The sequence below is a fragment of the Salmo trutta genome, chromosome 6 (assembly GCF_901001165.1).
Source record: "Salmo trutta chromosome 6, fSalTru1.1, whole genome shotgun sequence".
In the NCBI taxonomy this organism is placed as follows: domain Eukaryota; kingdom Metazoa; phylum Chordata; class Actinopteri; order Salmoniformes; family Salmonidae; genus Salmo; species Salmo trutta.
The window spans coordinates 59,914,677-59,939,009 of NC_042962.1; the positions used below are offsets into that span (position 1 = coordinate 59,914,677).

Below are 24,333 nucleotides of genomic sequence, written 5' to 3' on the forward strand. Positions count from 1 at the left end.
ATGGTGTATAAAGGCAGCAGCATAATGGTGTATAAAGGTAGCAGCATAATGGTGTGTAAAGGTAGCGGCATAATGGTGTATAAAGGTAGCAGCATAATGGTGTATAAAGGTAGCAGCATAATGGTGTATAAAGGTAGCAGCATAATGGTGTATAAAGGCAGCAGCATAATGGTGTATAAAGGTAGCAGCATAAGGGTGTATAAAGGTATCAGCATAATGGTGTGTAAAGGTATCAGCATAATGGTGTATAAAGATAGCAGCATAATGGGGTATAAAGGCAGCAGCATAATGGTGTATAAAGGTAGCAGCATAATGGGGTATAAAGGCAGCAGCATAATGGTGTGTAAAGGTAGCAGCATAATGGGGTATAAAGGCAGCAGCATAATGGTGTATAAAGATAGCAGCATAATGGTGTATAAAGATAGCAGCATAATGGTGTATAAAGATAGCAGCATAATGGTGTATAAAGGTAGCAGCATAATGGTGTGTAAAGGTAGCAGCATAATGGGGTATAAAGGTAGCAGCATAATGGTGTGTAAAGGTAGCAGCATAATGGTGTGTAAAGGTAGCAGCATAATGGGGTATAAAGGTAGCAGCATAATGGTATATATTGCGATGTCATTTCACACACATTAACTGGTTTATCAGATTTATACTTTTTCTTCAAACTTCACTCCAGGTCCTGGCTATTTGTTGCTCTCCAAATCCTTTTAATTCCATTCCGTTTCGTCCATAAAACCAACATTTAATTTCCCAAATGAGGCATTAGTTCAGAGTCTGCTGAAAGCCCTGTACAACCAAGTGCTAATGTAGTTACAATGTTAGTAATAGATTGATAGAAGGAACACTTCTCGGAGAATTAGCCATAAGTGAAATAGTTAACATTCTGAAACCTTTAACAGGCACATTTCAGGGAACTGCCAGCATGGTGTGGTAGTTGTTGAGTCTAGACTTTCATTGGCCAAAAACATGTAAAGCATCTCATGGCTGTGAGAGAAAGGGGGGATAGATTCTGTCTGCCATGACTTGCTTTGCTCCCTCTCCAGAGAGAGTGCGTTGTCATTCCATGTAAAAGCTGTGGTCCCACTTTAACCAAACAACCGTTTTAAAACATTTTTAAGACATTCGCAAATGCTTCACAGATCATTCATCAATAAATGCTATGTAAAGGATGGTAAAAGGGTTATGCCACATATCCAGATATATCCTTAACACCTGTTATATAGTGTGACTTTGCTTATAAAACGTGTGAAGCATCTACGAAGGCCTTATAAAGGTTTTACAAAGCCTTCATTAAGCGTTGACTTTAAAGATGCTGTTTGTTGACCAACTGGTCATTAAGTCACTGTTAGCAGCACATCCTCATTGTTCCATATAGTACATACAGTACAGTAGTCACACGGCTGTCCCAGACAGGCCACCAACGCAGAGTTTATCCACTCCTTCCATCTTCCCAGGGGGTTTTCACCATGGTTCACACATCATCTCTCGCTCTACCCAGTAGTTAGACTGTCTCATCTTTCACAGATCATCACATTTGATACGTCCATAAAAGGATTTGGCATCCGTATAAAGGACCTTTATGTGCTTTTATAACACATTGTTCTGTCTTCTTTTATATATTTTCTCCTCCCTCCCTCCCCGTCTCTTTCACTCTCTCTTCCTCTCTTTGGTTAAGGCTCATATCTGAATGGAGCTGGATCATAGAGGGCTCTAGAGATGCCACCCCTGGTTTGGGAGTAGGCTTTAGAGGGATTTTGTGGGTCTGGGCCATTGAGGTGGATTAGACATGGTCAATACAGACCTGACTTTAGGGGGTCTGGAGAGAGAGGAGGGAGAATGAGATAGGGTAGGAGGACTGTCTGTGGCAGGCCAGAGGAGAACGGGTAACGCTCATTAGAACATGTGGAGGGAGTGTGTGTATGGGGAAGGTGTGTGGGTGTGTGGACTGTATCTGGGTTCCACAGCCTCTAGGTCAGGTGTTTAAATACTTGAAATACTTTGAAGAATCTCAAATAGAAAATATATTTTGATTTGTTTAACAGTTTTTTGGTTACTACATGATTCCATATGTGTTATTTCATAGTGTTGATGTCTTCACTATTATTCTACAAATGTAGAAAATAGTACAAATAAAGAAAAACCCTGGAATGAATCGGTGTGTCCATATATTACACACATACCCCAGACACTCAACCCACCAATCAGAGTATGGGAGTGTGCTTCGTCTCTCTCTCTGTATTTAAACACCTGATCTAGAGGCTGTGGAACCCAGACACAGTCCAGACCCTCCTACCACCCAGCCAGCAATAAATCAATCATGCAACACAACTTTGATTATAGGCTTTACTCCAGGCCCTCTGTTGTCTCTAATTGGCCATTGGTTCTGAGTCCTGACCAGGCAAGCCACTCATTAAACAGATCTTTATTCACTGCTGCCCTACACAGCGGGTGCATCCCAAATGGCACCCTATTCCCTTTATAGTGCACTACTTTGGACCAGAGCCCATGGCATACAGTTCTGAAGAACCATGAATCAAACTGGACAATAGAGCCTAGTAGTCTGTGTCACAGTCTCACAGCTTCTAGCCAATGGCTCTCCACCAGTTATGGACAGATGTTAGATCTCAGTATGGAGAAGTGTTTAGACTTCTACCTAATGGTTCTCCACCAGTTATGTATAGATGTTACATCTCAGTATGGAGAAGTGTTTAGACTTCTCATTTGAAGGTGTTGGCAATGAAGAATGTATTACCTCAGTCTCTGTTTTAACAAGGAACTCAATGTGCTCAGCTCTCACTACAGTCAAAGTGAGGGGCTACAGCCCATTGATTGTGCCTGTGAGGAAATGCTAAATATACACTGAGTGTACAAAACCTTACAGACTGACCAGGTGAATCCAGGTGGAAGCTAGGATCCCTTATTGATGTCGCCTGTTAAATCCATTGGTGTCAACACGGGCCTGCTTCCCTGTGGAACACTTTCAACACCTTGTAGAGTCCATGCCCCGACGAACTGAGGCTGTTCAATATTAGGAAGGTGTTCCTAATGTTATGTACACTCAGTGTACAACATGTATAGGCTGCATCACAAACTCTTAATTAAGACTCTTTTAAAAAATGCATCTGTTCATAATCATCCACATCACTAATCATCTCCATCAGCAATACGTGTTGTTACCATGACAACCTGCTGTATCTACTGCCATAATCAACAGAAGGAGACCCTCCCTTCTCTTCCAAGATACCTGACTCTGATCATGTACACACACCCCTGGCAGCTGCTTGGCGCCCAAGCACCAAGTCATTACAGTTGTGGCTGAACGCCTCTTATGGTTCACTGCCAACATTAATGATCAACTTTACTTTGTTAAAAACTCTCCAGTCCTTCAGCCACTACAACAAGGACATTGGGGAGAGAGGGGATGTGAGAAGGAGCATGCCCGCCTGCCTGCCAGCTGTGTGTGTGTGTGTGTGTGTGTGTGTGTGTGTGTGTGTGTGTGTGTGTGTGTGTGTGTGTGTGTTTGTTTTCCTCAGTGATGTACAGTACAGTGTGTGTGCCAGCTTCTGCTGATGCCCATGGTGATAGTGGGGCATTAAGCACCCAGATGGTTTTAGACTGGACTTGTGCCAAGTTGCCAACTCCAGTGGTCTCCGAGGCTGCTGTGAGCAGCTAGCTAGGGCCAGATGTTTAGGACTGCAGCAACTTACGCTTGATGCATCCTTTTCCCTTCACTTGCTCCAGATCTTTAAAGAGGAATGAGGGTTCCACATCTGTGCCCACAACGTGCAAGAGAGACACACGGTTGAATAACTACACCAGAAGTTTACAGTAACAGATGCAGTGTACATGTTTGAGTCTGTCTGTCTTGGGGGTGTTGGGAGCAGAACAGAAGAAGAATGTCAGTCTCTGATGGACTAATATACACTATTCTATTCTAGACTATTCTATACTATTCTATACTATTCTATTTTATGCTATTCTATACAATTCTATTCTATACTATTCTATACTATTCTATTCTACACTATTCTAGACTATTCTATACTATTCTATTTTATACTATTCTATACTATTCTATTTTATACTATTCTATTCTACACTATTCTATTCTAGACTATTCTATTTTATACTATTCTATTTTATACTATTCTATACTAAACTATTCTATACTAAACTATTCTATACTATTCAAATCAAACGCTATTTGTCACATGCGCCAAATACAAGTGTAGACTTTACCGTTGTCACGTCCTGACCAGTAAAGAGGTTATTTTGTTATTATAGTATGGTCAGGGCGTGGCAGGGGGGTGTTTGTTTTGTGTGTTTTGGGATTTGGGGTTTGATCTATGTTATCTATTTCTATGTTTTCCTTTCTAGTTCTTCTATTTCTATGTTGTGTATTTTTGGGTTGATCTCTAATTGGAGGCAGCTGATCCTCGTTGCCTCTGATTAGAGATCATATTTAAGTAGGGTTTTTTTCTTCATGGGTTTTGTGGGCAGTTGTTTCCGTGTATAGTCTGAGCACCTTACAGGACTGTTTTTCGTCGTTTGTTTGTATGAGTATTTTTCCTTCCTTTCTTTAATAAATAAGAAGATGATGAGCAATTTCACCGCTGCATATTGGTCCGATGATTTCTCCTCCTCAGACGACGAACTTTATGACAGAACTACCCACCAACCAGGGACCAAGCAGTGGAAGAGGGAGCAGCGAGAGAGGTATCTGGAGTCGTGGACATGGGAGGAAATATTGGACGGGAAAGGACCCTGGATGCAGGTTGGGGAGTACCAGAGACCGAAGGTGGAACTGGAGGCAGGCTGGGGAGTACCAGAGACCGAAGGTGGAACTGGAGGCAGGCTGGGGAGTACCAGAGACCGAAGGTGGAACTGGAGGCAGGCTGGGGAGTACCAGAGTCCGAAGGTGGAACTGGAGGCAGCAAAGGCGGAGCGGCGCCATTACGAGGCGTTATACGCACCGATTGGCAAGTGCGAGAGGCAGCACACGGGGAGTGTGGCTAAGTCAGGTCGGAGTCCTGAGCCAACTTCCCGTGCTTATTATGGGGAGCGACGGATCAAGAAAGCACCGAGCTATGCGGAAATGAACACTGTATTGCCCAGACGCATTCAAAGCCCGGTGCGATCGGTGAAAGCTCCTCAGCGTTGCCAGGCTAGGTTGAGCACTCAGCCAGGAAGGGTTGTGCAGGCCGTACGCTCTAGACCTCCAGTGCATCTCCAGGACCCAGTGTACCGTGTTCCTGCTTCCCGCACTAGCCCTGAGGTGCGTGTCACTAGTCTGGCGCCCCCAAAGCCAGTCCCACGCATCAGGCCTCTAGTGCGCCTGCCCAGTCCAGTACGTCATGTTCCTGCTCCTCACACTAGCCCTGTGGTGCTTGTCACTAGTCTGGCGCCTCCTAAGCCAGCCCCACGCATCAGGCCTCTAGTGCGCCTGCCCAGTCCAGTACGTCCTGTTCCAGCTCCTCGCACTAGCCCTGAGATGCGTGTCACTAGTCTGGCGCCCCCAAAGCCAGCCCCACGCATCAGGCCTCTAGTGCGCCTGCCCAGTCCAGTACGTCCTGTTCCTGCTCCTCACACTAGCCCTGTGGTGCATGTCACTAGTCTGGCGCCTCCTAAGCCAGCCCCACGCATCAGGCCTCTAGTGCGCCTGCCCAGTCCAGTACGTCCTGTGCCTGCTCCTCGCACTAGCCCTGAGATGCGTGTCACTAGTCTGGCGCCCCCAAAGCCAGCCCCACGCATCAGGCCTCTAGTGCGCCTGCCCAGTCCAGTACGTCCTGTGCCTGCTCCTCGCACTAGCCCTGAGATGCGTGTCACTAGTATGGCGCCCCCAAAGCCAGCCCCACGCATCAGGCCTCTAGTGCGCCTGCCCAGTCCAGTACGTCCTGTTCCTGCTCCTCACACTAGCCCTGTGGTGCATGTCACTAGTCTGGCGCCTCCTAAGCCAGCCCCACGCATCAGGCCTCTAGTGCGCCTGCCCAGTCCAGTACGTCCTGTGCCTGCTCCTCGCACTAGCCCTGAGGTGCGTGTCACTAGTTTGGCGCCTCCAAAGCCAGCCCCACACATCAGGCCTCTAGTGCGCCTGCCCAGTCCGGAGCTGCCAGGGTCGCCTGCCCAGTCCAGAGCTGCCAGGTTCGCCTGCCCAGTCCGGAGCTGCCAGGTTCGCCTGCCCAGTCCGGAGCTGCCAGGTTCGCCTGCCCAGTCCGGAGCTGCCAGAGTCGCCCTGCGACCCAGAGCCTACAGAAGTGGTATGCGACCCAGAGTCTTCTGCGGGGGTGGGCAGGTTAGATTGGGAACTAAGCCGGTGCCAGAGCCACCTCCGTAGAGGGGAGTATTGGGAAGGGGGGGGTGTAGCACAAGAACCGTCGGTGACGGTGGCCACCCTCCCTTTATGTTTTTTTTGTTTTGTGGGTTGTTGTTTTTGAGGTGCATTCGGGGTCTGCACCTTGGGGGGGGGGGGGGGGGTACTGTCACGCCCTGACCAGTAAAGAGGTTATTTTGTTATTATAGTATGGTCAGGGCGTGGCAGGGGGGTGGTTGTTTTGTGTATTTTGGGTTTGATCTATGTTATCTATTTCTATGTTGTGTATGTTTTGGGTTGATCTCTAATTGGAGGCAGCTGATCCTCGTTGCCTCTGATTAGAGATCATATTTAAGTAGGGGTTTTTTCTTCATGGGTTTTGTGGGCAGTTGTTTCCGTGTATAGTCTGAGCACCTTACAGGACTGTTTTTCGTCGTTTGTTTGTATGAGTATTTTTCCTTCCTTTCTTTAATAAATAAGAAGATGAGCAATTTCACCGCTGCATATTGGTCCGATGATTTCTCCTCCTCAGACGACGAACTTTATGACAGAACTACCCACCAACCGTGAAATGCTTACTTACAAGCCCTTAACCAACAGTGCAGTTCAAGAGGAAGAAAATATTTACAAAGTGGACTAAAATAAAAGGTAATAATAAAAAGTAACACAATAAGAATAACAATGAGGCTATATACAGGGGGCACCTGTACCGAGTCAGTGTGCGGGGGTACAGGCTAGTTGAGGTAATCTGTACATGTAGGTGGGGGCGAAGTGACTATGCATAGGTAACAAACAAACTGCGAGTAGCAGCAGTGTACAAAAGGGAGGGGGGGTCAGTGTAAATTGTCCGGTGGCGATTATATGAATTGTTCAGCAGTCTTATGGCTTGGGGGTAGAAGCTGTTGAGGAGCCTTTTGGTCCTAGACTTGGTGCTCCGGTATTCTATTCTAAACTATTATATTGTAAACTATTCTCTACTAAACTATTATATTGTAAACTATTCTATACTAAACTATTATATTGTAAACTATTCTATACTAAACTATTATATTGTAAACTATTCTCTACTAAACTATTATATTGTAAACTATTCTCTACTAAACTATTATATTGTAAAGTATTCTCTACTAAACTATTATATTGTAAACTATTCTATACTAAACTATTATATTGTAAACTATTCTATACTAAACTATTATATTGTAAACTATTCTATACTAAACTATTATATTCTATGGAAATAGGCCATTGTTCTCTTTTCTATCGGCTAAAGGGGATGAAGGTGGACCAGATACTGTTTCCTCAACCCCTGCTTGTCTAGCTTCATACCACACACCGTTTCCTCACTCCCTGCTTGTCTAGCTTCATACCACACACCGTTTCCTCACTCCCTGCTTGTCTAGCTTCATACCACATACCGTTTCCTCACTCCCTGCTTGTCTAGCTTCATACCACATACCGTTTCCTCACTCCCTGCTTGTCTAGCTTCATACCAAACACTGTTTCCTCAACCCCTGCTTGTCTAGCTTCATACCACATACCGTTTCCTCACTCCCTGCTTGTCTAGCTTCATACCACACACCGTTTCCTCACTCCCTGCTTGTCTAGCTTCATACCAAACACTGTTTCCTCAACCACTGCTTGTCTAGCTTCATACCACACGCCGTTTCCTCAACCCCTGCTTGTCTACCTTCATACCACACACCGTTTCCTCAACTCCTGCTTGTCTACCTTCATACCACACACCGTTTCCTCAACCCCTATACGTCTATCTTCATACCACACACCGTTTCCTCAACCCCTATATGTCTAGCTTCATACCACACACCGTTTCCTCATCCCTGCACGTCTATCTTCATACCACACACCGTTTCCTCAACCCCTGCATATCTACCTTCATACCACACACCGTTTCCTCAACTCCTGCACGTCTACCTTCATACCACACGCCGTTTCCTCAACTCCTGCATATCTACCTTCATACCACACACCGTTTCCTCAACCCCTGCTTATCTACCTTCATACCACACACCGTTTCCTCAACCCCTGCTTATCTACCTTCCTACCACACACCGTTTCCTCAACCCCTGCATATCTAGCTTCATACCACACACCGTTTCCTCAACCCCTGCATATCTACCTTCATACCACACACCGTTTCCTCAACCCCTGCTTATCTACCTTCCTACCACACACCGTTTCCTCAACCCCTGCATATCTACCTTCATACCACACACCGTTTCCTCAACCCCTGCTTATCTACCTTCCTACCACACACCGTTTCCTCAACCCCTGCATATCTAGCTTCATACCACACACCGTTTCCTCAACCCCTGCTTATCTACCTTCCTACCACACACCGTTTCCTCAACCCCTGCATATCTACCTTCCTACCACACACCGTTTCCTCAACCCCTGCTTATCTACCTTCCTACCACACACCGTTTCCTCAACCCCTGCTTATCTACCTTCCTACCACACACCGTTTCCTCAACCCCTGCATATCTAGCTTCATACCACACACCGTTTCCTCAACCCCTGCTTATCTACCTTCCTACCACACACCGTTTCCTCAACCCCTGCATATCTAGCTTCATACCACACACCGTTTCCTCAAACCCTATATGTCTAGCTTCATACCACACACCGTTTCCTCAACCCCTGCTTATCTACCTTCATACCACACACCGTTTCCTCAAACCCTATATATCTACCTTCATACCACACACCGTTTCCTCAACCCCTGCTTATCTACCTTCATACCACACACCGTTTCCTCAAACCCTGCATATCTATCTTCATTTGAATAAATGTGTGTGATTATTAGTAATGACAGGATAAGTTTGCATGTTGGGGTTTGGGATAGGGGGAGTAGCTCAATTACTGTTGCGTTGCTATAACCTTTGACCCCGCTAATGTCATTTGGGTCAGCGTTGGTGGCCACTCACTCCAGCTCTGCACAATGTCAGCACACTAGCCAGGTGTCAATTGGCCAGCCCATAAAACGGTCAAAAGTACAAGGCCCAGGGGTCAGGAAGGCTTGGGATCACTAAAAGGTTTAAATGAAATGATCAGATTTGTTAAATGGATCTATTCTGGCATAGAGGTAAAACATAGCATTATCTATGGTCTGTGGTGTTCAGTTGACACGTTGCTCTTTCTACCTTTATTTCCCATATCTTTCAAGGAGTAAAAATATCTAAAAGCTCAAATACATTTTATACAGAAGACATTGTCGCTCTAGTTGTCTTTCGCTGCACTTTACTGTCTAAGTGGTGATTGGCTGTCTGTATGTTATAACCAATCGTCATTGGCCATGTGTATGTTTGACTGACAGCTCTGTCCTTCCTCCCTCAGGTGTGTCCTGTGAGGACCAGTTAGAGGTATGGTGGGCGTGGTTGGCCCCGTAACCATGGCGACGTCCCTGTGGGAGGTTGTGTCCCTTCCTCCCGTTGGTCTACTGCTGCTCCTCTGCCTGCCACTCTGTCTATGCCAGCAGCCATTGGTCAACTTTGAGAGCCCGTCCCCGCCCCTACCGGAGTGTAACAGGAAAGTTCATCCCATCGTCCCATACAAAGGTGAGCACATTAGATACTTTGAGCATCTGCCTGAGTCTGCCTGTTGTGCCGGATAGGCAGGGTTTGCATTTTTGAGAGTATGCAATTGGTTCCGGTGCTCCAGGCAGCTCAGTCAAGCATAGCGAAAGTATTTGACAGATTTCCAATACCATTTTGCAAATCTACTCCTCACTAGCATCATCATTCCAATGAGACGTTTCACAATGGTTTGCTATTCACTGCTATCTCCTCTGAGGATTCTGCAGCCTCATCCTTCTCAATCACTCCTCTGCCCAGAAAGCCAGCTATATGGGTCTGGCCCAAGAGAAACCGAAAGGACAGCAACATTTTGTGATTGTAGATAATTGGACTCCTCTCATTTCTGGTGCCTTTTCTCTTTTGAGAGAGCTGTCTATTCTTTCTCTCTCTCATCCCAAAAACCCCTCCCTCGCTCCTTCCCTCCACAGTCAGCTCTTTTCAGGGTTCCATTATCGAGAGAGAGAGAGAGAGAGAGAGAGAGAGAGAGAGAGAGAGAGAGAGAGAGAGAGAGAGAGAGAGAGAGAGAGAGAGAGAGAGAGAGAGAGAGAGAGAGAGAGGAGAGAGAGAGAGAGAGAGAGAGAGAGAGAGAGAGAGAGAGAGAGAGAGAGAGAGAGAGAGAGAGAGAGAGAGAGAGAGAGAGAGAGAGAGAGAGACTACTTTCCACTCCATTTGGATGTCTGTTAGAAAGTGTCTGTTCTTTGCCAGGATGCTCCCCCCCCTCAGGGGTGTAGTTTCTGAAAGGGGTCTGAGGAGAGGAGGTGGGGGAGGAAGAGAGGGGAGAATGGTAAACTGTCCTGTCAGTCAACTGTCAATCATCAAACACTTGTCACACTTGTCACATGCTGGTTCAATGTGGCTGAGACTGGCATCACTATATACCTCAGGGAACACTGCTGTCTGCTATTGTTGTCTTACTGGAGACCGGATGGGCAACTCTGATGTGGGTGGGGCCACAAGAAATCTGAACTCATCATGAGGGGCCACTGTGGCTCGCGGGTCTGCGTACCCACACAGGGCTCCCGAGTGGCTCGCGGGTCTGCCTACCCACACAGGGCTCCCGAGTGGCTCGCGGGTCTGCCTACCCACACAGTGCTCCCGAGTGGCTCGCGGGTCTGCCTACCCACACAGGGTTCCCGAGTGGCTCGCGGGTCTGCCTACCCACACAGGGCTCCCGAATGGCTCGCGGGTCTGTGTACCCACACAGGGCTCCCGAGTGGCTCGCGGGTCTGCCTACCCACACAGGGCTCCCGAGTGGCTCGCGGGTCTGCGTACCCACACAGGGCTCCCGAGTGGCTCGCGGGTCTGCGTACCCACACAGGGCTCCCGAGTGGCTCGCGGGTCTGCGTACCCACACAGGGCTCCCGAGTGGCTCGCGGGTCTGCCTACCCACACAGTGCTCCCGAGTGGCTCGCGGGTCTGCCTACCCACACAGTGCTCCCGAGTGGCTCGCGGGTCTGCCTACCCACACAGGGCTCCCGAGTGGCTCGCGGGTCTGCGTACCCACACAGGGCTCCCGAGTGGCTCGCGGGTCTGCGTACCCACACAGGGCTCCCGAGTGGCTCGCGGGTCTGCGTACCCACACAGGGCTCCCGAGTGGCTCGCGGGTCTGCGTACCCACACAGGGCTCCCGAGTGGCTCGCGGGTCTGCCTACCCACACAGGGCTCCTGAGTAGCGCAGCGGTCTAAGGCACTGCATCTCAGTGCTTGAGGTGTCACTACAGACACCCAGGCTGTATCACAACCGGCTGTGATTGGGAGTCCCATCGGGCAGCGCACAATTGGCCCAGCGTCGTCCGGGTTTGGCCGGGGTAGGCCGTCATTGTAAATAAGAATTGTTTACAAATGTAAAACATGCAGTCAGCTTTTTGACTGCCCGAAGTGACATTAACTTTTTTCCCCTCATGACAGCAGAGAGAAAAATCTGACGTTTTAGAGTTATTTCCTGCAATTCTTCACATTTGGCCATTGGGTGGAGAGAAATGTTTGCAGTTTTTAATATGATATCTGAGTTAGAGTGACTAATAAAATCAATGGGCCCCGGTCGGTAATTCAACCATGATTACTACAAGTTTAGATAGCTGGCATGACTAACTTACCAATCTAAACAATGTTAGCTGATACGTGCTGTCAGAGACTGATATATTGTAGGGGTGGAATTGATCGCAGGGCTACAAAAGAAGCAGTTGCCCATCCCCCGCTGTAGACAAACATTGATATGGACTGAAGCCTTTTAAAGATGGCGTCGACAGAGAGGGCTGCCTCGCTTCTAGTCCTTTTACAAGCATTTTGCTACACTCCCAATAACATCTGCTAACCATGTATATGTGACCAATAATATTTGATTTGAAGCCGTTCAGATCCAGTGACATTGTGTCAAGCAGGCCTGTATGTTGCTGCACATTTCCCTATGAGAAATGAAAGTATTCACTATATTTATGAATTGATCTATCTACTAGAGAATACAACTGTAGCCACTGCATGTTCAGACCTGGTGTGAAACAGGCCCTACTACACAACATTGTGTTAGTGAGAACTAGGTCAGACATTTTGTACAGAGCTCATAGCAGCGTACAGTAGCAGCTCTGTCCAGAAGAAGATGTTTATGGTGTGGTACGGATGCTGTCCGAAGTCGTGTGCCATTTTTCATTTTTAATATCGCCGTCATTGAAAGGTTCCAGAGGGACTAACCTTTATGCAGGATACCATTTCTCATGTGTTAAGGAGATTATTCCTTCCCAGAGGGAGCATTACGGTTATTTTATGGACAAAGAACCAAAGGTCTGTTTTAATAGTGTGAGGTTTGGGGTACTAGAGGTTCTGATTAACAGTCTGTCTGTGTTAGCGGAGTGGTGTGGAGTTTCACATTTTACAATTCTATCTCAATGGCTGAGGCTTTTTTTATGTTACAGTATTATGATTTTGAAATGCACTTAAAATCACCTGTCCTCTGTAGAAATGATGTATATATTAAGCTGTTGCTGAGATACAGTATACTATATCACGTCCCAGCCTGGGTCGCCTATATGAGAACGTCTTGCTCGCCTTCTCTGACTTATCCCATTTGTTTTGAAGTTGTGTCTCTATCTCCTCAATTTAAAGTCCCTAGTTGGACTCATCCAAGCTAAACTGTTTATATTTGCCCATCAAACAGTCTTTCTATTGGTGCAGAGTCCTGGGCCTTGGCTGTTTTGACTGGGTGTCGAGTTGCATTAACATCAGGACACCAAAACAAACCCTGCCTTTATTGCTTTGGGTACATCCCTCCCTCCCCCAAAGACCTCTTTGTCTCCCCCATCTCTTTCTCTCTCTCTAACACCCCCTCTCTCTCCCCTCTCTCCCCTCTCTCTCTCTCTCTCTCTCTCTCTTGCTCTCTCGCTCTCTCTGTCTTCCTCTGTCTCTCGCTCTTTTTTTCTCTCCCCGCCTATCTTTCTCTGTCTCCTTCTCTTTCCCCCTCTCTTTCTTTCTCTCTCTCTCTGTCTCTCACTCTCTCTCTCTCCCTCCCCCTAACTGTCCCTCTGTCTCTCATTCTCCATCTAATGAAGCAGGCTAGCGTTAGCTCAGCCTCTGGAAAGGGTCAGCATGCGTTTCAGCACAGGGCTCAAGGAGAGATTATCTGCTGGTTTGACAGCTTTTGGTTTTGAGCCACCCGCTCTCACAGTCGCACTGATCTTGATATGATACAGATGTGTCAACATGCTACTACTGTGTTAGCCTGCTACTGTCATAATGGATCTACAGGAGCTGGTTTCAACTGATGCCTGGTGAGAAATCAGTTGACGACACAGGCTGGAAGGCTCATCCCTATGTTCCAGGTAAAACCTCAGGGGAGAGACATTTCACACAGTCAGAGCAGGGCCTGAGCCAGCGACCGTTTAGTGTCGGTTTCCAAACTGACTGGATGTTCACACTCGTTTCACCTCCTCGTACTCCTAATCCTCCTCTTCCTTCTCTTCTTCCTTCTCTCCTCTTCCTCCTTTCAGCATTGAGTCCCTGGATGTCAGGATTCTCTCTTCCCGGAGTGAAGGACTTTTCCCAGCTGACCCTTGACCTGACCAGAAACCAGCTGATTGTGGGAGCTAGGTGAGATACACACACAAACCCAAGCACACACACACACACACACACACACACGTGCACACCTATTTTACATGTACACACACATCCAACACAACAGACTTTTGCTTGTTTTTTACTGACGTAGAATATGCCATCATGTTGGTTAGAACTCTCTCTCCTCTATCTTCAGAAATCACCTCTTCAGACTGAGTCTCAGTAATGCTTCTCTCCTACAGGTAAGCTGTTCACAGCTCTCCATGCTCCCACTGTTATTACACACCACATTACTTAGGGCTGTTTTCACTCTTCCAAATGGTAGCTAGGCAACCATATAGTTTGTTGAAATTGTAGAAGAGACCAGACACATCAGAGTAACTGTTGGCCAGTAGGCTCCGTTCCTTAGCTGAGTGGGGGGAGGGGGTTAGGAATGTCAACACACTGGGGGTTTACTGGGCCAGATTGGTGTTTACCAGGAGTTACATCACACAGGAACGGGATCTACCCAGCTACCTTTACTCTGCCCCCTCACTCTCAAATTGCACCCCCCCTCTCTCTGTCAATTTCAATTTAAGGGGCTTTATTGGCATGGGAAACACATGTTTACATTGCCAAAGCAAGTGAAATAGATAAGCAAAAGTGAAATAAACTTTTCTTTACATTCACAGAAATAATAAAGAAATGTCAAATTCAGATTATGTGCAAATAGTTAAAGTACAAAAGGGAAAATTAATAAACATGAATCTCTCTGTCTATCTCTCTCTGTCTATCGCGCTCTCTTTCTCTCTGTCTCATTCTCTCTATCCCTTGTCTCCTCTCCCTCCCCTGATCCCTACTCTGTCATTGCTAAATGGTTGATCAATTTGATGTCAGTCATGAACTTTCTGTCAGATTTGTCCTGAGGGCCACGTCATTGCTTTCTTGGGATAATACCCATCAAACGTCTCCCTAAAATCAATCTGAATAAGCTGTTTTGGAAATGTCACAGTGCTGCAGAATGCACAAATGTCTTCCTGTCCATCCAGCCGTCCGGCTGTCTTAGGGATATTATAAATATATTCCATCTCTTACAATGGCTCCTTGATATGTCATTAACTGTATGAATTGCTTTTCATCAGTATACAACTAAAGGACATACCGTGAACATTACAAAGAACCTCTCTCCTTTAATGATATGATTGGAGTGTTCTTTCTCTACGAATTATGATCCATTTGTATCCATGGATACAAGGTACAATGATTTTATTTGCAAGTTCAAGGATGACTGCATATAACATAAATAATTTCTTACAAGGTCGTTTTACAATTTCAATATACAGATGTAGTATCTTAATTTGATAACCCTTTTGCAGGAGAACCTACCTGCAATGCAGGAAATTTTAACTTGTAGTATATTTCAGGTTTAAATTGGCTTCGGAAGTTTGTAATTTCCACTTCTATTTAATGAATTTGTGGCTGTGCTAGCGAGTGACCGCTCCGCAGTGCTGCCTCCAGAACAACATTCATGATGAAAAACGCTAATATGCTACAAAGATTACCATTAATTATAATCCACATAATAATTCAAATTTCCTATTGCTGCAGGATTTTTTTCCTGCTGTAGCAAACTGGTTCAAATTAAGATCCTACGCTGTACCACTATCGGCAAATGTTAAAATGTTAAACGTGCCTTATAGTACTGAACTTTGTTGTCAGTATACATCCAGGTACGTAAGGAGTGTAGTCAGTATACATCCAGGTACGTAAGGAGTGTAGTCAGTATACATCCAGGTACTTAAGGAGTGTAGTCAGTATACATCCAGGTACGTAAGGAGTGTAGTCAGTATACATCCAGGTACTTAAGGAGTGTAGTCAGTATACATCCAGGTACTTAAGGAGTGTAGTCAGTATACATCCAGGTACTTAAGGAGTGTAGTCAGTATACATCCAGGTACGTAAGGAGTGTAGTCAGTATACATCCAGGTACTTAAGGAGTGTAGTCAGTATACATCCAGGTACTTAAGGAGTGTAGTCAGTATACTGTACATCCAGGTACGTAAGGAGTGTAGTCAGTATACTGTACATCCAGGTACGTAAGGAGTGTAGTCAGTATACATCCAGGTACTTAAGGAGTGTAGTCAGTATACATCCAGGTACTTAAGGAGTGTAGTCAGTATACATCCAGGTACGTAAGGAGTGTAGTCAGTATACATCCAGGTACTTAAGGAGTGTAGTCAGTATACATCCAGGTACTTAAGGAGTGTAGTCAGTATACTGTACATCCAGGTTCTTAAGGAGTGTAGTCAGTATACATCCAGGTACTTAAGGAGTGTAGTCAGTATACATCCAGGTACGTAAGGAGTGTAGTCAGTATACATCCAGGTACGTAAGGAGTGTAGTCAGTATACATCCAGGTACTTAAGGAGTGTAGTCAGTATACTGTACATCCAGGTTCTTAAGGAGTGTAGTCAGTATACATCCAGGTACTTAAGGAGTGTAGTCAGTATACTGTACATCCAGGTACTTAAGGAGTGTAGTCAGTATACATCCAGGTACTTAAGGAGTGTAGTCAGTATACATCCAGGTACTTAAGGAGTGTAGTCAGTATACTGTACATCCAGGTTCTTAAGGAGTGTAGTCAGTATACATCCAGGTACTTAAGGAGTGTAGTCAGTATACAGCCAGGTTCTTAAGGAGTGTAGTCAGTATACTGTACATCCAGGTACTTAAGGAGTGTAGTCAGTATACATCCAGGTACTTAAGGAGTGTAGTCAGTATACATCCAGGTACTTAAGGAGTGTAGTCAGTATACATCCAGGTACTTAAGGAGTGTAGTCAGTATACATCCAGGTACGTAAGGAGTGGAGTCAGTATACATCCAGGTACTTAAGGAGTGTAGTCAGTATACATCCAGGTACTTAAGGAGTGTAGTCAGTATACATCCAGGTACGTAAGGAGTGTAGTCAGTATACATCCAGGTACTTAAGGAGTGTAGTCAGTATACATCCAGGTACTTAAGGAGTGTAGTCAGTATACATCCAGGTACTTAAGGAGTGTAGTCAGTATACATCCAGGTACTTAAGGAGTGTAGTCAGTATACTGTACATCCAGGTACTTAAGGAGTGTAGTCAGTATACATCCAGGTACTTAAGGAGTGTAGTCAGTATACATCCAGGTACTTAAGGAGTGTAGTCAGTATACATCCAGGTACTTAAGGAGTGGAGTCAGTATACATCCAGGTACTTAAGGAGTGTAGTCAGTATACATCCAGGTACTTAAGGAGTGTAGTCAGTATACATCCAGGTACTTAAGGAGTGTAGTCAGTATACAGCCAGGTACTTAAGGAGTGTAGTCAGTATACATCCAGGTACTTAAGGAGTGTAGTCCGTATACATCCAGGTACTTAAGGAGTGTAGTCAGTATACTGTACATCCAGGTACGTAAGGAGTGTAGTCAGTATACATCCAGGTACTTAAGGAGTGTAGTCAGTATACATCCAGGTACTTAAGGAGTGTAGTCAGTATACAGCCAGGTACTTAAGGAGTGTAGTCCGTATACATCCAGGTACGTAAGGAGTGTAGTCAGTATACATCCAGGTACTTAAGGAGTGTAGTCCGTATACATCCAGGTACTTAAGGAGTTTCCTCAAACAATGAGCCCACTGACCGTCTCAATAAGAGGCTCATGTCATTCATCAACGCTATACTGAATGAACGGACAAGGAGCAGGCTGGGGGAGGGAGGGACATGTGTGACTTTGGAGGCCCTGGTCGGCCTATCAGAGCAAGCAAACCATGAATGACACCTCTGAGAACCAACTCCTTAATCGACCACTGCACCAGTGGCCACAATGGCATTATGCAAACACAGGGAAGAGTTTTCAGTTTGGTCATTCATTCACGCTTTGTCCCTGATCTTTAGAAGTAGATTTGGGAGCTCTGTTGTCAGGGTGACTGAGGGAAAGACTTGGTGGGAGTGAGTTTAGCAGTGAACTTTCACGAGGCTGAGGCTTGTTTCAGTGGCTCCAAAGTAAAGCACAGTGAAATGCTACAGTATACTGTAAGGTGTGTCAGTGTAAGGGCTCCCCTTAAGTTTGAGGGTCTGAGAGATATATCGGTTTAATAGGAAATAGTTTGAGCAGGTAAATAGTTTGTGCAGGTCAGCATTGTAATGGTAGGACACATACCAATTTATTTATCAGCTATTTTAATGAAATTAAATTGCAGAGTCTTGGGCGGCAATTTTGGGCCTTGAGATGTGCACACAATTGTATTTACTACGTTTGTTTACACTGATATTTATGGTGTAAACAAACCTTGATTTGCAGTTTCAGACAGTTTCCCAAAACTATGATAACATTTCCCCCAAAAATGAGGTGCCGCTTTTCGCTCTCAGCTTTCTTCACCACAATGAAATTGTAGGAACAGAGAATACAGTTTAATCATACTACTATTCTTATGCTGGATACATTTTTTTGCCTTTATTTAACTAGGCAAGTCAGTTAAGAACAAATTCTTATTTTCATTGACGGCCTAGGAACAGTGGGTTAACTGCCTTGTTCAGGGGCCGAACAACAGATTTTTTACCTTGTCAGCTCGGGGATTCGATCTTGCAACCTTTCGGTTACTAGGCCAATGCTCTAACCACTAGGCTTCCTTACTGAACCCAAAACACTATTCCTTGGAAAGTTATATGCAAAATAGGGGAACCATGTGCAAATGTTGTTAGAACATTTTGTGTTCGCTGGATGACTTGTGTTTTTGTTTGGCCTGTGGTCAAGATCCAATTGTTGTAGCCATGGTGATTAGACTGGAGTGATTGAGTTGGGGGGGTGTAGCCATGGTGATTAGACTGGAGTGATTGAGTTGGGGGGGTGTAGCCATGGTGATTAGACTGGAGTGATTGAGTTGGGGGGGGTGTAGCCATGGTGATTAGACTGGAGTGATTGAGTTGGGGGATGTAGCCATGGTGATTAGACTGGAGTGATTGAGTTGGGGGATGTAGCCATGGTGATTAGACTGGAGTGATTGACTGCAATCGAGGACAGAGTATTTTTACGCACAATGCGCTTCAGCACTTGGCGGTCCCGTTCTGTGAGCTTGTGGCTAACCCCTTCGCGGCTGAGCCATTGTTGCTCCTAGACGTTCCACTTCACAATAACAGCACTTCCAGTTGACCGGGGAAGCTCCAGCAGGGCAGTAATTGAGTTGGGGGGATCAGTGTAATGTAATTTGTCATATGTCTTGCATTAGCTGTGTAAATGTGCAAACAACAATTCATAGTTAACAGTATACATGTATTATACACTACAAAAGTATGTGGACACTGGCTTGTCGAACATCTCATTTAAAAATCATGAACATTAATATGGAGTTGGTCCCCCCTTTGCTGCTATAACAGCCTCCACTCTTCTGGGAAGGCTTTCCACTAGATGTTGGAACATTGCTGCGGGGACTTGCTTCCATTTACCTACAAAAGTATAAGTGAGGTCGGGCACTGATGTTGGGCAATTAGGCCTGGCTCGCAGTCGGTGTTTTAATCCATCCCAAAGGGGTTCAATGGGTTTGAGGTCAGGGCTCTGTGCAGGCCAGTCAAGTTCTTCCACACCAATCTCAACAAACCATTTCTGTATGGACCTCGCTTTGTGCACGGGGGCATTGTCATGCTGAAACAGGAAAGGGCCTTCCCCTAACTGTTGCCACAAAGTTGGAAGCACAGAATCGTCTAGAATGTCATTGTATGCTGTAGCGTTAAGATTTCCCTTCACTGGAACTAAGTGGCCTAGCCCGAACCATGAAAAACAGCCTCCCATTATTCCTCCTCCACCAGACTTTACAGTTGGCACTATGCATTTGGGTAGGTAGTGTTCTCCTGGAATCCTCCAAACCCAGATTCGTACATTGGCCTGTCAGATGGTGAAGCGTGATTCATCACTCCAGAGAACGCGTTTCCACTGCTCCAGAGTCCAATGGCGGCAAGCTTTACACCACTCCAGCCGACGCATGGCATTGCGCATGGTGATCTTAAGCTTGTGTGCGGCTGCTCGGTCATGGAAATCCATTTCATGACGCTCTCGACGAACAGTTCTTGTGCTGATGTTGCTTCCAGAGGCAGTTTGGAACTCGGTAGTGAGTGCTGCAATCGAGGACAGAGTATTTGAACGAGCAACACGCTTCAGCACTCGGATGTCCCATTCTGTGAGCTTTTGTGGCCTACCACTTCGCGGCTGAGCCATTGTTGCTCCTAGACTTTCCATTTCACAACCGGGGAAGCTCGGGGAAGTTGACCGGGGAAGCTCCAGCAGGGCAGAAATTTGATGAACTGACTTGTTGGAAAGGTGGCATCCTATGATGGTGCCATGTTGAAAGTCAGTATGGGTCATTCTACTGTCAATGTTTGTCTATGGAGATTGCATGGCTGTGCTCTCAATTTTATACACCTGTCAGCAACGGGTATGGCTAAACTTTTGTGTATGTATAACAGTATATACAATACATATCCCATACTAAATCTGATTTAGCAAGGATCCAATCTACACATTCTGTCCACGTTATTGTGCACACGTTTATATGCCATTTTTTTGCGTCATTTTCTTCTCCAGGCAGTAGAATGGGGACCAGATGAAGACACCAAGCGGTCGTGTCAGAGCAAAGGAAAGACAGAGGTATTATAGCTGTCTGGCAGTTCTGGACTATTTAGATAGAGAAAGACAGATGACTGGTAGAGTTCTACATTAAAGGGGCTGCCCTCACCAGAGATATTTAGATAAAGACAGATGACTGGTAGAGTTCTACATTAAAGGGGCTGCCCTCACCAGGGATATTTAGATAAAGAAAGACAGACGACTGGTAGAGTTCTACATTAAAGGGGCTGCCCTCACCAGAGATATTTAGATAGATAAAGACAGACGACTGGTAGAGTTCTACATTAAAGGGGCTGCCCTCACCAGAGATATTTAGATAGAGAAAGACAGATGACTAGTAGAGTTCTACATTAAAGGGGCTGCCCTCACCAGAGATATTTAGATAGAGAAAGACAGATGACTGGTAGAGTTCTACATTAAAGGAGCTGCCCTCACCAGAGATATTTAGATAAAGACAGATGACTGTCACGGTTGTCGTAGGAAGGAGCGGACCAAAGTGCAGCGTGTGTGTCATTCCACATTTTATTTTCAATGTGAAACTATGCAATACATACACATAACTAAAGAACAAAAAACAACAAACCGTGACGCAGAGGTGAAACATACACTAACTCAAAAACAATCTCCCACAAACCCAGGTGGGGAAAAACACCTACTTAAGTATGATCTCCAATTAGAGACAACGATGACCAGCTGCCTCTAATTGGAGATCATCCCACACAAAGCCCAACATAGAAATACACAACTAGAACATCACAACATAGAAAACTAAACTAGAAAAAAAAACTGTCACACCCTGACCTACTCTACCATAGAAAATAACAGCTTTCTATGGTCAGGACGTGACAACGACTGGTAGAGTTCTACATTAAAGGGGCTGCCCTCACCAGAGATATTTAGATAAAGACAGATGACTGGTAGAGTTCTACATTAAAGGGGCTGCCCTCACCAGAGATATTTAGATGGAGAAAGACAGATGACTGGTAGAGTTCTACATTAAAGGGGCTGCCCTCACCAGAGATATTTAGATAGAGAAAGACAGATGACTGGTAGAGTTCTACATTAAAGGGGCTGCCCTCACCAGAGATATTTAGATAGAGAAAGACAGATGACTGGTGGAGTTCTACATTAAAGGGGCTGCCCTCACCAGAGATATTTAGATAGAGAAAGACAGATGACTGGTAGAGTTCTACATTAAAGGGGCTGCCCTCACCAGAGATATTTAGATAGAGAAAGACAGATGACTGGTAGAGTTCTACATTAAAGGGGCTGCCCTCACCAGAGATATTTAGATGGAGAAAGACAGATGACTGGTAGAGTTCTACATTAAAGGGGCTGCCCTCACCAGAGATATTTAGATAGCTTCAATGAAATGTACTAGAAGCTGTACTAACCTTGTACAGGAATAAATGAACATAGACTATTGTATGGTGGTGTTATGTTCCCGTCCCCGCAGGATGAGTGTCAGAACTACATCCGGGTCCTACTCATCACCGGGAGGCGGATCTTTACCTGTGGAACCAACGCCTTTACCCCCGTCTGCACCACCCGGCAGGTAAGAGGGAGAGGAGGATGAAGATAGAGTTGAAGGAGATGAGAGAGGAGTAACAGGAGAGGGAGATGAGTAACAGGAGAGGGAGAGAGGAGTAACAGGAGAGGGAGATGAGAGAGGAGTAACAGGAGAGGGAGATGAGAGAGGAGTAACAGGAGAGGGAGATGAGTAACAGGAGAGGGAGATGGAGATGAGAGAGGAGTAACAGGAGAGGGGGATGAGAGATGAGTAACAGGAGAGGGAGATGAGAGAGGAGTAACAGGAGAGGGGGATGAGAGAGGAGTAACAGGAGAGGGAGATGAGAGAGGAGTAACAGGAGAGGGAGATGAGAGAGGAGTAACAGGAGAGGGGGTGAGAGAGGAGTAACAGGAGAGGGGGATGAGAGGAGTAACAGGAGAGGGGGGTGAGAGAGGAGTAACAGGAGAGGGAGATGAGAGAGGAGTAACAGGAGAGGGAGATGAGAGAGGAGTAACAGGAGAGGGAGATGAGAGAGGAGTAACAGGAGAGGGAGATGAGAGAGGAGTAACAGGAGAGGGGGGTGAGAGAGGGAGTAACAGGAGAGGGAGATGAGAGAGGAGTAACAGGAGAGGGAGATGAGAGAGGAGTAACAGGAGAGGGGATGAGAGAGGAGTAACAGGAGAGGGGGAGGGAGATGAGAGAGGAGTAACAGGAGAGGGAGATGAGAGAGGAGTAACAGGAGAGGGAGATGAGAGAGGAGTAACAGGAGAGGGAGATGAGAGAGGAGTAACGGAGAGGAGAGGAGATGAGAGAGGAGTAACAGGAGAGGAGATGAGAGGAGGAGTAACAGGAGAGGGAGATGAGAGAGGAGTAACAGGAGAGGGAGATGAGAGAGGAGTAACAGGAGAGGGAGATGGAGATGAGAGGAGTAGAGGATGGAGATGAGAGAGGAGTAACAGGAGAGGGAGGAGAGAGTAACAGGAGAGGGAGAGAGGAGTAACAGGAGAGGGAGGGGAGAGAGGAGTAACAGGAGAGGGAGATGAGAGAGGAATAACAGGAGAGGGAGATGAGAGAGGAGTAACAGGAGAGGGAGAGAGGAGTAACAGGAGAGGGGGATGAGAGAGGAGTAACAGGAGAGGGAGATGAGAGAGGAGTAACAGGAGAGGGAGATGAGAGAGGAGTAACAGGAGAGGGAGAGAGGAGTAACAGGAGAGGGGGATGAGAGAGGAGTAACAGGAGAGGGAGATGAGAGAGGAGTAACAGGAGAGGGAGATGAGAGAGGAGTAACAGGAGAGGGAGAGGGAGATGAGAGAGGAGTAACAGGAGAGGGAGATGAGAGAGGAGTAACAGGAGAGGGAGATGAGAGAGGAGTAACAGGAGAGGGAGATGAGAGAGGAGTAACAGGAGAGGGGGATGAGAGAGGAGTAACAGGAGAGGGAGATGAGAGAGGAGTAACAGGAGAGGGAGATGAGAGAGGAGTAACAGGAGAGGGAGAGAGGAGTAACAGGAGAGGGAGGGGAGAGAGGAGTAACAGGAGAGGGAGATGAGAGAGGAGTAACAGGAGAGGGGGATGAGAGAAGAGTAACAGGAGAGGGAGATGAGAGAGGAGTAACAGGAGAGGGAGATGAGAGAGGAGTAACAGGAGAGGGAGAGAGGAGTAACAGGAGAGGGGGATGAGAGAGGAGTAACAGGAGAGGGAGATGGAGATGAGAGAGGAGTAACAGGAGAGGGAGATGAGAGAGGAGTAACAGGAGAGGGAGAGAGGAGTAACAGGAGAGGGAGAGGGGGATGAGAGAGGAGTAACAGGAGAGGGAGATGAGAGAGGAGTAACAGGAGAGGGGGATGAGAGAGGAGTAACAGGAGAGGGAGATGAGAGAGGAGTAACAGGAGAGGGAGATGAGAGAGGAGTAACAGGAGAGGGAGATGAGAGAGGAGTAACAGGAGAGGGGGATGAGAGAGGAGTAACAGGAGAGGGGGATGAGAGAAGAGTAACAGGAGAGGGAGATGAGAGAGGAGTAACAGGAGAGGGGGATGAGAGAGGAGTAACAGGAGAGGGGGATGAGAGAGGAGTAACAGGAGAGGGAGAGGGGGATGAGAGAGGAGTAACAGGAGAGGGGGATGAGAGAGGAGTAACAGGAGAGGGAGAGGGGGATGAGAGAGGAGTAACAGGAGAGGGAGATGAGAGAGGAGTAACAGGAGAGGGGGGATGAGAGAGGAGTAACAGGAGAGGGAGATGAGAG

At 46.3% G+C, this 24,333-nt stretch overlaps 1 protein-coding gene across 1 annotated transcript in view; it reads left to right on the forward strand.

The window, feature by feature from the left end:
• The window catches only part of LOC115196486 (semaphorin-5B), a 101,171-nt gene that overhangs the window by 36,182 nt on the left and 40,656 nt on the right, over window positions 1–24,333 (forward strand). The window contains exons 2-6 of the mRNA XM_029757359.1: window positions 9,671–9,891; window positions 13,890–13,989; window positions 14,156–14,201; window positions 20,542–20,604; window positions 22,040–22,138. Of these exons, the coding sequence (XP_029613219.1) occupies window positions 9,699–9,891; window positions 13,890–13,989; window positions 14,156–14,201; window positions 20,542–20,604; window positions 22,040–22,138 (501 nt within the window). The 5' untranslated portion in view covers window positions 9,671–9,698. The remainder of the gene's footprint in view (window positions 1–9,670; window positions 9,892–13,889; window positions 13,990–14,155; window positions 14,202–20,541; window positions 20,605–22,039; window positions 22,139–24,333) is intronic.